General features: G+C 45.9%; 3 protein-coding genes across 3 annotated transcripts; 1 reads left to right on the forward strand and 2 right to left on the reverse strand.

Annotated features, from left to right (window-relative positions):
- Positions 1-3,563: 3,563 nt before the first annotated feature.
- EJ05DRAFT_438010 (uncharacterized protein) lies at positions 3,564-7,270 on the reverse strand (the record flags this gene model as incomplete). Its single annotated transcript, XM_033741813.1, has 3 exons — positions 3,564-4,967; positions 5,022-6,994; positions 7,108-7,270. The coding sequence occupies 3 exons, from the start codon at positions 7,268-7,270 to the stop codon at positions 3,564-3,566; spliced, it is 3,540 nt and encodes a 1,179-aa protein (XP_033600898.1).
- A 1,030-nt stretch (positions 7,271-8,300) lies between these two features.
- EJ05DRAFT_475756 (uncharacterized protein) lies at positions 8,301-9,610 on the forward strand. The gene has a single exon (XM_033743882.1). The coding sequence runs from the start codon at positions 8,361-8,363 to the stop codon at positions 9,471-9,473; it is 1,113 nt and encodes a 370-aa protein (XP_033600899.1). The 5' UTR covers positions 8,301-8,360; the 3' UTR covers positions 9,474-9,610.
- EJ05DRAFT_475757 (DUF887-domain-containing protein) lies at positions 9,440-11,045 on the reverse strand. The gene is made up of 2 exons (XM_033743883.1): positions 10,328-11,045; positions 9,440-10,262 (listed from the first exon to the last, which is right to left on the reverse strand). The coding sequence occupies exons 1-2, from the start codon at positions 10,832-10,834 to the stop codon at positions 9,630-9,632; spliced, it is 1,140 nt and encodes a 379-aa protein (XP_033600900.1). The 5' UTR covers positions 10,835-11,045; the 3' UTR covers positions 9,440-9,629.
- Between the last annotated feature and the right edge of the window lie 4,553 nt (positions 11,046-15,598).

Below are 15,598 nucleotides of genomic sequence, written 5' to 3' on the forward strand. Positions count from 1 at the left end.
ACCGTTGTATGAAAACAAGACATGTATGATTAGCAAATCCGACCATATGTGATTTGCTCAGGGCTGTACATAACGACTGAATTAGCACAGTCACTGTGCCGCTACAGAATCTGAAACACACAGCAATCTCATAGCCTTCCCATGCGCCGCATAGATACGCCGCAGACGCTCGCGCTTGATGTAATGCTGCACAAGTATCTATACCTAATTAATCAACCATCTGGAATTGTTATAACATCTACATCCTCCGAACAATATAGTACTGTACTGCATCAATAGCATCCGTGCTCTGCCCTGTAAATCGCAACACCTACGCCCGAGTCAAACACTGACAGCTTGTACGCCAAGAATGCTTCACTAAAAGGTATGCCGATCAGAATCTGAGAGTCAATAGACTTACAGTATACCCAAGTAGCATTCATCTACGTACATTGAGACCGCACCAAACATCACGCTGTTCTTGCCGTTTCCGCATCGCCACTTCATAAGGACTCAGGACGTCGAACTTCAGACCGTCTTCCTCCTAAAAGCCATCTCAAAACTAAGCCACAGATCCATCGCGATGCCACCACTAAACCCACTTGCCCTATCACGAGGCTGGGCCACCGTGAAAACTGTCTCACTCAGCACCGGCGCCATCATTGGGATCTCTGCAGTGGCGGTTCTTTTTGCGCTCCTGATTCTGTATTTGGTTGTGCAGCACTGCAAGCGTCATCGTGTTCAGAAATATGGGCCGTACCAGATCTAATGTTCAACGCGTTTGGTGTATGGACACGCATATTTTTGTATTTGGACGGTCGATCGATGGAGACTGCTGGCCAGAACGTACTCAGGCGAGGAAGGAGCGAAGGAGTGGAAGATTATGTGAGATGGAGTTGTCTACATGACACCAGATGGTACGATTTCCATTCAGAGTTGTTGTACTTGCCGTGTTTGAGTGGAGTATACCCCTGTAGTTCAAACGACATCTTTTCCTCGAAACTTCTGTCCGAATGCTTCTTCAAAGCACCCCATCTCCCACCAGTCGATCCCAGATATCACGGCTCGTCCAGAACACCCCTAAAGCGCTGAATACATCATTGACAGTGTCGTCGATTCTTCGGATACACCAGACCCGTCGGATACAAATCCTGATCCACTTATTGACCGACACAATAAACAGAACGAAAGTGCACCTCACCATTCATGCAGGTCGAGATTGCCTTAAAAATCAACCGCGAACAAACTTATACTGATTTGGAGCGCATCTGGACTGGAACAGACAGCTTTCAGCTCGCAAGCGAGTGTTTCCAGAAGAAAAAACCAGACAGAGCCATCATCGTCGAACGTCTCAATGGGGGAGAGGGGTAACGAGCCCAGTGAAATAGGAAATAAATGTACACACTGTCGAGCACCGTGGTGGGGAAGTGGGGCACAGTTAAGATAGAAGAGGAAGAAAAGAGCTCTATCATTGAATGTCTAGGTAGCGAAGGGAAGAATAGGCGATGGTACATCCCTATCGCTACATACTGGAGCCCTTTAATGCTTGGAAGAACATCTTCCTTCCTGGACACGCTCCTGACTGGGACTATCCGCATGAGCCCTATACACCGAAACTACTGAGAAGAGGAAGTAGAAGAGCTTCATCGTAGAGTATCTTACCCAGGTGTAGAAGTGTCACAGTCCCATGGTACTGCACCTCCCACGAACCCCCAGCGGAAGTTCCTGGAACCCCATAATTTTCTTTCATATACCACACAGAGGATCCAAGAACCGTTCACGCGCACACAAACAGACCTCAGAAAACAGTGCACCATCCCAGGTACCCACAGCAATAACCCCCTCCCACCTCCGATTGGTCCCTCTGCCCACAAATAAGTAAGTGAACAACCCATCATCATCAAACTTCCCAGGCATATGCCGAATTCAAGAGCCAGTCAAATTGCGAGCGCATTCTAGAGCGGGACTACCAGCTATTTTCACGTTCACTCGTATCCTTCACTTCCTATAACCCCTTACTGATCCTGGCCTCGTCCTCTATTGGCCAGCTCATTCTTGAAAACGGTAATAGCCTACACGATCGTGTCTCGTCTGTTTAGAAACCTCGAATTCAAGAGCCAGTAATATCGCGAGCGCATTCTGGCGCGGGACTACCCGCAATCTCCACGTTCACTTCTACCCTTCACACCCTACGACCCTATACGACCCCTGACGCCCCTCCTCCATTGGCTAACTTCCTCTTAAGAAGGGTAATAATCTACACCATCGTGCCTCTTCTGTGCGAAAACCTCGAATTTAACAGCCAGTAATATTACGAGCGCATTCTGACGCGGGATTACCCGCTATCTTCACGTTCACTCATTTCACTTATATCCCAATAAACAGTCACACCACCCAATTGGCCAACCCACCCTTGAAAACGGCAACAGCCTACACGACCGTGTCTCGTCTGTCCAAAAACCTCGAATTCAAGAGCCAGTAATATTGCGAGCGCATTCTGGCGCGGGACTACCCGCCATCTCCACGCGCTCTCCTTTCACTCCTCTTCCATCACCACGTCATACCACCCCATTGGCCAAACCGCTTTTAGAAACGGCAACAGCCTACTCGATCGTGTCTCTTCTACGTAAAACAAGCGCGAGTTCAAAGACCAATCATATGCCGAGCGCATCTGATTTTCGCGACGCCCACGTGGTGGTGTTTATTACCCAATCTCTCTCTCCCTGAACCTGGACCCACATTCCACTTCGCTCCCAACCTAAAACCTAGTCGATCGTATATACGACGAGCGCAATTCTCGAGATTTCTATCTGAAGTCTAGCGCTTCAGAATCCATGGGTCGTTTTGCGTTTATATCTGCTTTGTTTTACTTTTTTCCGACCTCGTTGCTATATCATGTTTGCGCCTTGCGCCTTGTGCCTTGGACCTCGTTTCCCTCTTCCTTGTTCCTTGTCTGCCACTTCTGCTTTTGCGTGATATATGGATGTACAGTATACACGAACGCGCGTAAGTGACGCACGTGGTGTTATTGTGGGTTCTCGTGACGGTGTGGCATTATTTCCATGGCTAGAGTCATAGAAGATTACCACCTACAAGATTCAAATTTCCACGCACAGCTAGCTAGTTTGGCTTGGATACAAGTTCTTCATTTGCTATGTTTTGCTTTTGGTAGTGACATGCGTCTTTTTGCTCTTCATCTATCTATTGAGTGGTGGTATTGCAGCAGAAGTTGCAATGATGTCTAGAAAGAACAAATCGTGGCATCATGTGTGTGTGTGAGCCAGGTCCAGGGAGGCATTGTTGGGCCGCCCATTGAACTAACCACCGAAAAAACGCCAATTGACCAATGCAATGTTCCAGATTCTGCCTCTATCCATCTACCGTAAGAAGGTCATGTATATGAGACGACACTGTAAAGCCGCATGATGTGTCTATCGACGACTGCCGATCGTCGTCAATCATCCATATACCTCGCTCAAGATTTCCATTTCCGTTTTATCCACGGAGGCATAAAATCATTTTCAAGCCGTTAACTATTCAATCAAGTCAGCTATAATATCTGCGCAATATTTTGCATGCATCGATCAGAATAAGTGAGGATCTGAAGCCGGCTCGCCACCATACGCCAGCTCCTTGAAACCCTCGGGTACTGTCCACCCGTGTGTTCGGCAAGCACGAATGTAAGCCTCGACCGCCTCACCAATAGAGTAGTCGCGTGCTGGTCCCGGCTCGAGTCGTGCTGGTCGGGGATCTAAGCTGCTCATTGCGAGGCGCACTTGTAGGAGAACGGACTCAATTGACGAGACGGCAGACCAGCCAGTATTGGTGAGCAGTTCCATACATAAGGCGCCACCGGCTGTGACGTGTCCACCACCACCTTGTTGGAAGCCTAGAAACCGAGGACGAACAACGCGGACGAATGGTGGGGACATTGGGTAATCTTTTCCAAAGCGAAACTCGAGGACAACGGATCTGAGATCCTTCTTCTTCATGTCTTTCGCTAGAGGTAGATGGGATTCGAACGAGTGGAGCTCGATAATCCACTGGTACATGTTGTTGATATGATCAGGATTGATGTACCATCCAAGTTCGTGCAGGGGTTCCTTGGCTTGGACTTTCAGAACAGCCTTAAAGTCTTGTTGGAGTCTTCTAGTAGCCGAATGAGTGGCCCACATAGGCTCAATGAGCTTTGGGAGAGACTCAGCATCAAGCTTGCCCGGGATGAAATCGGTTTGCGATATCTCGACAGTTGTGCCACTATCGTTTGACGGCTGTGAAAGATGTATAGAGCTCTCCTCTTCCCGGAATATCTCAAGGTCCTCTTGCAAAGTGTTGACACTTGCAGTGTCATCAAAGTCAATATCAATGTCTTCCTCGATTGATATTGGGTCACTCTTCTGGCCTGACCCCTTTAGTCGCTTGAAACCTGCCTTGATCGACGCCGATAGAGGATTCGATCGCTTCCGTTGCGTGTTTGCTTTCGCTGGGATGACAATTTTGCCGCCCTCACCCTGGGGAGTCATCACTGGGTCCTGGGCCTGTGCTTCCGTAGGAGCTATGACGACGTTCAGCGGATCTGCCATCGATGGAGACTTGACGAAGAGGTAACGCGTCTGAATCCAGTCTACATGCTGAACAACAAGATGAGGATTTCTGGACTGAAATTCATCGGGCGCATTGACAACCTCGTTGAGGGCTATGGCGGAAGAGATCTTCAGCTCGCTGCTCGGCCAGACACGGGGACTAGCCCCATTCCTGCTGTAGGTGCTCATATGAGAATAGCCTAGGCTAGTTCGCGCATCGAGTGAGTGATATACTCCATCGCCAAACGCACGTCCATGTGCGATGTTCTTGAAGTGTAGACCTTCTCTGATGATACCGTGCCAATTGTTCAGCGCGCTCCCGTGCCAAGCATAGAGTGTTGGATACGTGAGTGATTTTCTCTGCATAGTAGTCTGTACTGCATTGAGGAATCGTCTTTCCTTGTCCTAGGGTCGGGTTAGTACGGTTTCATCAGCCATCGACAGGGCTTTGAGGCTTACTGGCGCGCCCATCGCAAATCTAAACTGTGTCCAACCGTCCATGCCGAACACTCGCTCGTCTCTTCTGTTTGGATCACCATTGCCACTCTCGCACTCTACAATGCAAGCTCTACTAGACGCAATGATCCAACGCAAAAGACTTATAGCAGCAGGCGGTACGCGATCTATCCAGCTAGCTAACGACGCCACGCCCTTGCGTTGAAGATAATCTTTCATTTCGGGAACGCCAGGTAGGATGTCGAGTAGACTGCTTATTGCACCCCTCTTGTCGTCGTCGTTGAGATCATCAAAGTTTCGATTATAAGGGTATAAATTCACCTTCTGAGGATTCAGCGGAATTGGAGAAGGGGTCTGCGGATATGGAGGGGAGTTGACTCCTGGTCTTGGCTGCTGGGCAGCGGCTGATTTTGCTGACGTATCGGGGGCTTGCACGAACTCCGATAGAGTGACGACTGGGAAATAGGTAGTTTCGATGACCCGGGCGTGAAGAGCGGCCTCTATCTTTGGAATTCGCACGACTATCCAATCACCATTTCGGATAGGGCAAGTTATTTCTGATTCAAAGGTCAACTGTCGAACACTGTGGTCGTATTTGGCGACCATGTGCGGGCCTGTGCCGGGGTAACTTGCTGCGAAATCCATATTGGTACTGAGTGAGCTGGAAGCTGGCGGCGGGACCAGAAGACTCAGCCCACTTGGGAAGCTGTTCAAGCCGCCTCCGGTGGCGCTGACATAACAAAAGGATATGAGCAGATCAACAACTTTATGTTGTGCTAGGATCTCATGCTCAATGCTGGGACCGAAGCCAAGAGACATGTATTGATAGAGACAGAGCGGATTGTCGCACACATACGGCTTGATGGCCTCGAGATCGTTAGGAAGCTTGCGGAAACAGACGAGACAGAACTCAGTACAGCGTACGAAATGGCGGAGTGTAGCTTGCATGGCTATGAGTGGAAAAGAGTGGCGCTGGTTGGCCGAGACGTCATGTATATGGTCTGCTCGGACGATGCTAGGGAAAGTTGCAGCAATATGTTCTTCAGCGAGATATCTGTCATCCACAAGGCTTGAGCGGATCTCAGAAGTTGCCATATGATCAGCTAGGAATTCTTCTGCGCCACCCCAAGCCATTCTGTTGTATCTGTAAGAAATTATCTTGATCAAACGTTCGTTTAAAAACTCGTTTAGCGGACCAGATATGAATGCATTCCTGAAGCCGAGATTCAAGTCTGATGGCTGGAAGCCTGTATTTGAATTTGCCTGGTTTTTTGCTTCGTCTTTTGCCAGGGATGTGAAGGCGTGGACAGCTTCTGGTAGTGTTGGTTTATACGTGTTGCTCACTCCAACTCGGATCTCCAAGGCCCTACGACAGCTCTTAGAGCCTAGCTTCAATAGCGCGTCTATGGAGTGATAGCCGTAGGGATAGTGTAGTACCAAAACAAGATATTCCGAAGCTTTGACCTGCCAGGCTTGCATTGCTTCGCAAGAGATGCCTAATTTTCCAACTCGAACAGATAAGGTGACGTAGCAAGGACCTCCATCGAGGAGTTGAGCTAGTGCTCCCACTTTGAAACCTGCTGCTTTTGCCATGAGGAGATCAGATCGTATGCGAGAACGAAATGGCAAGGTTGATTCAATCATCAATTGTCCTGACGAATGTCCAGTGTGATTTGGAAGTCGTAGGGAGAGCATCTCGTCTGGAAAGTAGTCCTCGCCCTCATCCTCGTCGCTATCATCCTGGCCACTGTCGAGTTCATCTTCTTCAAGATCACTATACGCTTCCTGTGAGTCTGGCATCTCGACGTCATCGTCTAGACGCGATTGTGTGGCTTTTGCGACGATGTGTAGCAGTTTCTGCACAGATTTGCCCGCGGTTTGCTCGAATAAATCGCCAAGCTTCATAGCAATGGCAGCGGGGGCAGTGTCTGGGGCGATGAAAAAGCAGGAATGGCTTGAGGGATAATCCGAAACATCTATAGGGCTGGTCAACTTCCAGTTTCTGGTAGAATGTGCTGATACGACAACAAGACTGGAGATGTAGGAAGCATTGAAGACACTGGTCGTCGATCTAGAAGACCTGACATACCTGATATCTTTGCAACAAGCTCAATGTTCGCTGAACCGACTACATTATCCACGGTAAAGACAAATTCGCCATCATCGTCGCCTTTGTGTACATCGCGGATACCGTTAATTGCTGTGTTCTCAATAACCTGCGTGAGGTCGGCGATGAAGGCCTTGCGTGGCATTACGGAAAACGGTGTGTGATTGAGCTTGAACAACCGCAGTCAACTGGACTGAGAGAAGATTTGGGATAGAAAGATTGGCCGGTGAAAGAGGGGGGAATGCCATCAACGTCGTGGGATATGTCGTTGGATGAGAAAGTAGAGGATTGAGTCGCGTGTAAAAAGAGTTCGGGCGCGTCAAGTGAGCGCCTGCCGTGCCTGGAAGATTGGTGAACAATGTTTCTGGTACAGTGCGATTTCAGGCCCGTACTTTGTTGAGAAAAGCGTATTATGTTATACGTGCTCTGATTTCGTAGGTGACTAGACACAACGATGGGTTTAGACGTGGAATGCCACGGAACTGACTGTACGATCTGATATGGCAAAAGTGACCGCAATTCGTCTGTCTTTTATTGCCTAAGATCTGGCAGCCAGAGAAACTGAGACGTCTCGAGGATGGCGAGCCACACAACCCTGGAATGAATCCCACCCGAGGAAAGCAATAACACTCGATAGTGACGGTCAAGCAAGGAAGAGGTAAGGAGCGTTGAAGTTATAGAGGAGGAACTCGCGAACTTCAAGAGGAGAGAAGGTCGAAGTGAGGGCAACAGACGATCCAGACAAGATGATAATGAGGAGGGGAGGTCAAGGCATGGCAACAGGCAGCAAACAGGAACAGGAGCCGAATCTAACAGTGGCGGTGCACTGTATGTTGTCACGTCCACTTAGATGCACGGCGAGGCAGCAATGATAGCGGTCACGCTGAAGACGAGAGAATAGGACAACGAAAAGAGAGAGATTCGAGTGCATATGTGCGCACAAATAGAGAAATGAATTCGTGGGATTGGGACGCGAGAACGAGGTAAACACGTCGATTTCCAGGCCGCCATCACAGCAGCCGGGGAAATGCCCCTAATTAACTACAGTTGAAGCAGCAATTTAGCGGCCGATACCCCCCGCAGTCACAGCCACAGATAGCCACAGACTGCCCCGCCACAACCCCTCCAGCCTCACAAGAGTCAAGCCACGCTAAACGTTCTCCCTCCCGTCTTGACAAGCTTCACGAACCTATTCATTAGGTAGTCCCAAACCTCCAAACACCCATACGCAAACAATGGCCGTCGATACCACTACTACTACCACTACCACTACTACTCCTACCAAATCAATACACCTCGCAGACCCCTCCCTCGCGCCCTTCCTCAACCCCACCTTCGACGCCGCAACATACTTCAACACCGTCCTCCCAACCCTATCCCTCACCTCCACGACGACCACGACCTCTAATCGCCAATCTCAACCTCCTCCCACCACACCCACCGCCTCCCTCGCCGAACTATCCACCCAAACCCAGACTCTCCTCTCCCAACTCACCGCCCAGACAACCCGCCTCTCCACCATCCTCACCCAACTCACAGACGATATCCTACGCTCCGGCGCCCGTCTCGCATATCAAGTCGAGCTCCTGCGCGGCGAAACCATCAGCTTGACCGACACACTCGCCGGCCCACTCTCCAGCACCATCGAGACCTTCGTCCCAGGCGGATTCGCAGCTGCTCAGGAGACCACACCTGAAGCACACCAGCACCAGCCAGAACCCTCGCCATCCGCACCCAATTCCCCGCCGGCCATCGATACCGACGCCAACGCCACACCCACACCCGCACCCACATCCGCCCCAAAACCAACCACAGACCCAGAATACATAACCTCCCTCCGCACCCTCACCCTCGTGCGCACCCGCCTCGAGTCCGTAATCCAAACCTTCGGCGACGCCATGCAATGGACCCTGCCGCCCTCCTCCATCAACACCACATCCTCGCTAATCTCCGTATCCGCGCCCGAGCCAGGCTCCTCACACGCCTCAGCGGAGGAAAAGGGCCGGGCGTTTGCCGAGAAACTGCGGAATGAGATTGGTGATCTGGTCGTGCTCGGAGAGGACGGTCGGGGCCAGAAGGAGGGAGAAGCGGGTGGGTATGAGGCTGCGTTGGTGCGGATTGATGGGTTGAGGGAGCTTGCGGGCGTGTGGAAGGGTACGGCGGAGGAGAAGGCTAGGGCGAAGTTTGTGGAGGATCTGGCGAAGCTGGCAAGGGAGAGGATGAAGACGTTGGAGGGAGGGGCGGGCAAACAACAGCGGAGAAGGCAGAGTTCTGCGGCGGCGAGACAAGGCACTCAGAGTGGGGGAGGATTCCTGGACAGTCTGCAGCGGATGAGGGGCAATTTCTAGGACCCACTCTCTTGTCGAGACTGGTTTGATATATAGGGGACTGGAGGATTGTATATACAAAATTACTCCTTCACACTCGCATCACGCTCAACGTGATGCGCACAGGCTAGAATGAGACAAAACACGGCCATCTATCCATCTACACAGCACAAGACCTCACTCCTCACCATCACCACCACCAACCGCCCTCTTCCTCACCTCCACCTTCTCCACCTCCACACTCGCATGTCCTCTCTCATCCAGTCCCCTCGCCACCTCCGTCGTACTACTCACGCCCTCCTCATCCGTATCCACATCAATCCCTTGCACAACAACGGGCTCGCTAACGCTCCTATCGCGCCGCTTCCCGACCGCCTTGGTGCCGAACGGAGGCTCAAACCGGGTGCGAATCGTGGCAATCATCTTGCCAAACCACACAAAGTTCAGAGTATTGAGCGTGATGTTGGCTGCCAGATACGCGCCAGCCAGCCACACAGGCGTGGCCTGGTCTTTGGGGGCGACAAAGCGCAGGCGGTCGAGGGCGCCGAGGGAGGAGCCGAGGGGTTCTCGCGGGTGCATGGTGGCGGTGTGTGTGAGGCCGCGGTAGATGTCGGCGAAGACGAGAAGGGTCTGGTAGGAGCCCCAGATGAGACGACAGGAGAAGAATGTGACTATGAGGATGACGCCGTTGCAGAGTTGGAGGGTGGAGCCAGTGAGAGAGAGTTTGTCACAGAACCAGTGGATGTTGAGGAAAGGGGAGGAGAGTTCATAGAGGATGAAGATGGGTGCGTAGAAGTTTACGAAGGGGCGCTAGAAGCAACCTATCAGTATATGTGTCCGTGACTCGATCTGAAGATGCACAGGGAGGGACTCACAAATCCGAGCGCATACACTCCCAGCGCACTCACCGCATGCGCCAACATCCCCAAACCAAACACCTTCAGATACCGCACACTAACCCATAGATCCCACACAAAATAGCCCGTTGCAAATGCTTGAATCATGCCCTCTGCCCCGGTGTATCCCCAAATACGCTCCTTCCACGCCTCACCAGACCTCACGCCCATCTCCCCCCTTGCCTCATTCTTCTCGCTCCACAACACCCACAGCGCCAGCACATTGATCAGGCAGCTCTGCACGAAGCTGACCACGTGCACGTCCCAGTTGATGCGCGTGCGTCTATTGAAGAAGGGGTATGTGCGCGGAAACAGACGGGCGGACAGCCACGGCGAAACGACAGCGCCAATGAGCTGGTATGCGACTGCGACGAAGAGGATCTCGTGGATGTGCAGATGAAGAGTTTGGAGGCCGTAGTAGTCGGCAAAGGGCTTGATGGCACGCGCAAGAAACGGCGGGCAGGAGAAGGGAAATGGGTCTCGCATGGCGGTTGGTGGAGGGGCAGTAGGTTCGCGGATGCTGAAGTGGTTCTGCACGCTGGAGCTCGAGTATAGGTGGATTGTCGTATGTCTGTTCCGAGGGAGAGTCGAGGACACTGCGGAGAGTGATGACGAAGGAGATTTTAAAAGATGCTAGGGAAGGGAAAAGTGAAGAGCGGTCAAGACATGTAGGTCATGTACGAGACAGAGACACGAGTGAAGGAGGCTGGCGGATCCGTTTGTCCATAGTTACATGGGAAAGCTTGGCGCCCGATGCACGTCTGTGCCACCAACACGCGTTTTTATATATAATTAATATTTTACGGCATCATCACCATACTACACGTATATAGAGTCTATAACTATATAATATAGTATATAAGAGTTAGTATATATAATATTTAGTATTTTTAACTTACTAATATATATATATATAGTACCCCGGGGTGTTATCTATCCCGATTCCGTATATAGATGAATTAACTTCCTTCTATAATATAATATATCTATTAATAAGATTATTACTATTACTAAAGTTAGTAAGAATATAGTATATAGAACGAGGTTTAACCTTAAGATATATAGATAGAGAAATAAACCGCGGTTAATGCGTCGTGGTCCACCTCGTTAACTAAGCGATTATATAATATAATAACTACTTAAGAGACTACTTTATAAGGGCTGGCTATACCTTAATAAGATAGCTAGATAGATATATAAAGAGTTTAATCTTACTATATCTAAATAGCTTCTATCTAAAGAGTTATCTAAGTAAGGGTAGAATTATAAGCTATTAAAATATATTAGTAGTACGCGCTTAGAGATAGTATATACTTTATACCTTAAGGATATCACGGAGCTACTAGTAGACTTATATATCTTCTTAGATAAGGTTATTTTTAATAAGAAAATTAGATAGAGGCGTCGAGCTAGAGTACTAAAAGGATAGACTCTAACTAAGATTAGTACTCTTAATTAAGGACCTATATATAGCGTATATAGAGCTATTATAGCTAATAGTTTTATCTACTATTAGATAAAGGAAGGTTATTTCTTAATGGATAAGTTCTATACCTAGCTATAAATATACCTATTACCTACCCTTAAGGTAAAATACCCTAGGCGTATAATAATAATTATTATAGATAATCTCGTACTTTATATAAACTAATAGATTAAGCTACTTATACTTAGCGCTAGCTATATTATATAGTATACGCTACTATACTTACCTAACTTTAATTCTATTAAGCTTATATAGATGGTAATAAAGGTATAGATTTATAGATAGTATATCTAGATATATTAGTAATCTCGAACTTTTAAGGACTTCCTCTATATTATATTTATATATAGCTATACTAATTAGTAGGCTCTATACTTCTTTAAATATACTATAGATAGATACTATATTAATGAGACGCTCTAGTAGAAGGTAGTTACTAATTTAGAGAGCTTTAGATAAGGTAGAGATAGTAGAGAGGTTACTAAAGTTAAGGAGATTAGGAGACTTTTTTACGAACTCGTTAAGTAACTTACTTATTACTAACTTACTAATAAGTAAGTTACTTAGCTAGCTAGTAATAGTCTATATATATATCCGTTTTAGATACTATTCGTTAAGTATATAGCCTTAATATATAAATATATACTCCTAAATATACTCTAAGAAATACTATACTATCCCTATCTAAATACTAGTTATACTAGTTATAGTAAACGCCTAGAGCGAGGACGCCGCCTTACTTACCTTAACTTACTTCTTATACTTATAAAGGTATAGACGTACGTCTAGTAGGATACTAAGTAGAATACCTACTATCTTCGCGGCTTTATAATAAGTAGTTCTAGGCTAAGTTATCTCCTTAATATAGCGGTAAGTATAGTAGTTATTATCTATATATAGTCTTAATTCGTGTATCCTAGCCCTTATCTTATTATAAGTCTCTATCTCCTTATACTATTTAAGAGCTAATAGTACTATATCCGCCTAGTAACGCCCTAGTTATACTAGACTACTAAAGGTTTCTATAACTCGTGTCTAAGGGAGTGTTTTACGACGAGTCTTATAAGTTAGTAAATAATTTAAACTATAAGTAGATAGAGGGTAAGGTTAAGGTTAAGGTTAAGGAAACGTAGATATCTATATAGGTATTATAGGATTAAACCTATAACGCTATAATTCTATCTAATAAAGTAGTTAAGTATACGTAAGCTTATCTTTATTATCTTAATAATATCTCGCCGCCGCCTCCTCACGCTTAATTATCGCCTATCTTATCTACTTATCTTAAAGTCTTATATTCCGCTTCTTATAATCTAACTTAGCCTCCTTATATCGTAATCTCTTTATTTTAAGGCGCTCGAGTATAGAAGTAGTACTTCTATTAACGGTAGTTAACGAGGTACTAGTTCTACTACTAGTTTAAGACTTTCTTAGGCACGGTCGAGTAATAATCTTATAGAATAAGTCTATTAACGGCTTATCCTTAGTTATACCTTAAATACTATTAATAATATTATTAGCCTATAGCTCTAAGATAGTCTTATCTACCTTATAGTAGAGTATTCTATTAGGTAATATAATCTTATAGTACTAACCTTAGTAGTTTATATACGTCGCCTTACTATACTAGAGCTTACTCTAAATATTATTAATAATAACTTCTTAGTTACGGCCTCGCTATCTTCGCTTCTCCTATAATTTAAATAGCTATTTTAAGTATCTCTTAAGGTTTAGATATTAGGACTTAGTCTTAGATAGAACCTAATCTACATGTACCTTAGCTAATAGGGTTAGGAGGTAACGTAAAGGGCGGTAAATAGTCACGTACTAGATAGATCGGCGTCCCTTTATATATATACTCTCGGATTTCTACCGAAAGGGTTTAGTAGTAATTCGTTCTATAATAGAATATACCCTATTATTCTATCTAACTATACTACTATCTAATAACCCTATTCTTATATTCGAATTACTCCCTATATAGTACTATAGTTAAGATAGTCTAACTAGAACCGGGAAGGTCGACACGATCTACTATAGGGATAAGTAATACTATATTAAATAATAGGGATCCTCTATAATTAGTACTAATCCTAGCCATTTCTAACTAAGAAGTAGAAATATTAGACTAAATTATAGAGCTTTTAGACGAAGAAATGGTAGAGACGCCGAGTAACTTCTAATAATATAAAGCCGGATAACGAGTCGTGGCGGAGCCACGCGAGGTATTATAATAAACTATCGCTGAACTTTAGGAATACGTCGCGAATTAGGCTTAAGAGATTTAAACTCTTAAAGAATAGGTAGAACGCGCGAAACTCCTCGTAAAGAGACGAGAACTTAAGGAGTCTCTTAAAGAACTACGCCGAACGATAGTAGGTAGACGACTTCCTATACTAATTTAGGCGGAATTAGTTTACCTACCATTAGAGTTACGATAATCTACTATATACCTAGCCGCTTCGTTACCAATTTACTCTACTTCTTCCCTAGGTATACTAAAACCTAAAGACCCGACTATATTTATAGAGAAGAACTAAAAGGAGTAGAAAGACTAGAAGAGAGACTACGAAAAGTACTTCCTTAATAACTCTCTACTCTTTTCTACTAAAGTATAACGTATTTCGTTTAGAGAATAATACCTAGACTTGTAATCCCGGGATTAATAGGATAGATAGAAGGAAGTATAGCTACTATCTACGATAACCTAGGAATATTTAGCTATATTTATACTAAACACTCTCGGAACGGATAGAGAACGTGAAAGAAAGATACTATCTAAGTTAAGAAGCGTAGTATAACGACCGAACTAGATATCTACTTAACTACTATAATACCTCTAAAACCTATAGAATAATATCCCTATACTATAGAAAAATATTTATATATTGTGGAAGGCCGCTCCTGCAGCCCTATATGTATATGTCCCTAGCTCGATTACATGGCTTCATTATATATTTAAGGAGGGCGTTTTCCTTGGTCATTCTACTCGGCGCGCTTCCCCCATTACTAATATTCGACTATTCGATCTTTCCTTATGTTTATGGGCCTCTATGGGTATTAATTATTAGGCTTAGCTATTAAAGAATTAATTAAGAGTATTATATAGACCCGTCCTATTATAAAAGAGAACTAATAAGAAGTCGTGCGTTTAAAGAGAACTCATAATACCTAGGAGAGATACTTGTAAGTTCGTCGCGACTACTATACTAGGAACACAGCCATTTATAAAAGAGACATACGTGGCGATAGCTTACCATAATTTTAGAGGTCGTACCTAGACTACGAACTTATAGGGGGAGATTAGGACTCCGAAACCAGCTTAGGGGAAGTATATGGCGTGCCTAATAAGGTAGTCTAGACTTACTAGATCGAAGCCACGAGTCCGGAAAACAGGGAGTCCGGAGTCGCTAGGGGCTAGCCTCTTAAAAGTAGCCGTAAAAAGTATGCGTATACTAATACGGGTAATAGCGCGACTCGAAAATATCTTAGGGGAATAGAATATAAAATAGAGCTAGATGAAGTAGTAAAGAAGAGTTTAAAAACGATAAATATAACCTATTTAGTGCTACTATAGCTGTTATTCATAAACACGGCTATATAAGTATACTACTTTAGGAACGCCTTACACGAAGATAATAACATAAGTAGAATACCGTGAACCTTATATTAATAAAGACGATAGTAATAGTTTACCTTATAAAGGGATTAGTTAATATAGAGAAGGGATAATAGGTGTTATAGGTAGACGCATTAGGCTAACC

Source organism: Pseudovirgaria hyperparasitica (assembly GCF_010093815.1).
Source record: "Pseudovirgaria hyperparasitica strain CBS 121739 unplaced genomic scaffold EJ05scaffold_7, whole genome shotgun sequence".
NCBI classification, from domain to species: Eukaryota; Fungi; Ascomycota; class Dothideomycetes; order Acrospermales; family Acrospermaceae; genus Pseudovirgaria; species Pseudovirgaria hyperparasitica.

What these genes read in the sequence shown, in the direction of transcription:
- EJ05DRAFT_475756 (XM_033743882.1), top strand. Translation starts at nt 8,361, where the DNA reads ATGGCCGTCGATACCACTACTACTACCACTACCACTACTACTCCTACC.
- EJ05DRAFT_475757 (XM_033743883.1), bottom strand. Translation starts at nt 10,834, where the DNA reads ATGCGAGACCCATTTCCCTTCTCCTGCCCGCCGTTTCTTGCGCGTGCC. An exon ending in GAGTGTATGCGCTCGGATTT is followed by an intron (nt 10,263 to 10,327) that starts GTGAGTCCCTCC and finishes GGTTGCTTCTAG; the next exon opens with CGCCCCTTCGTAAACTTCTA.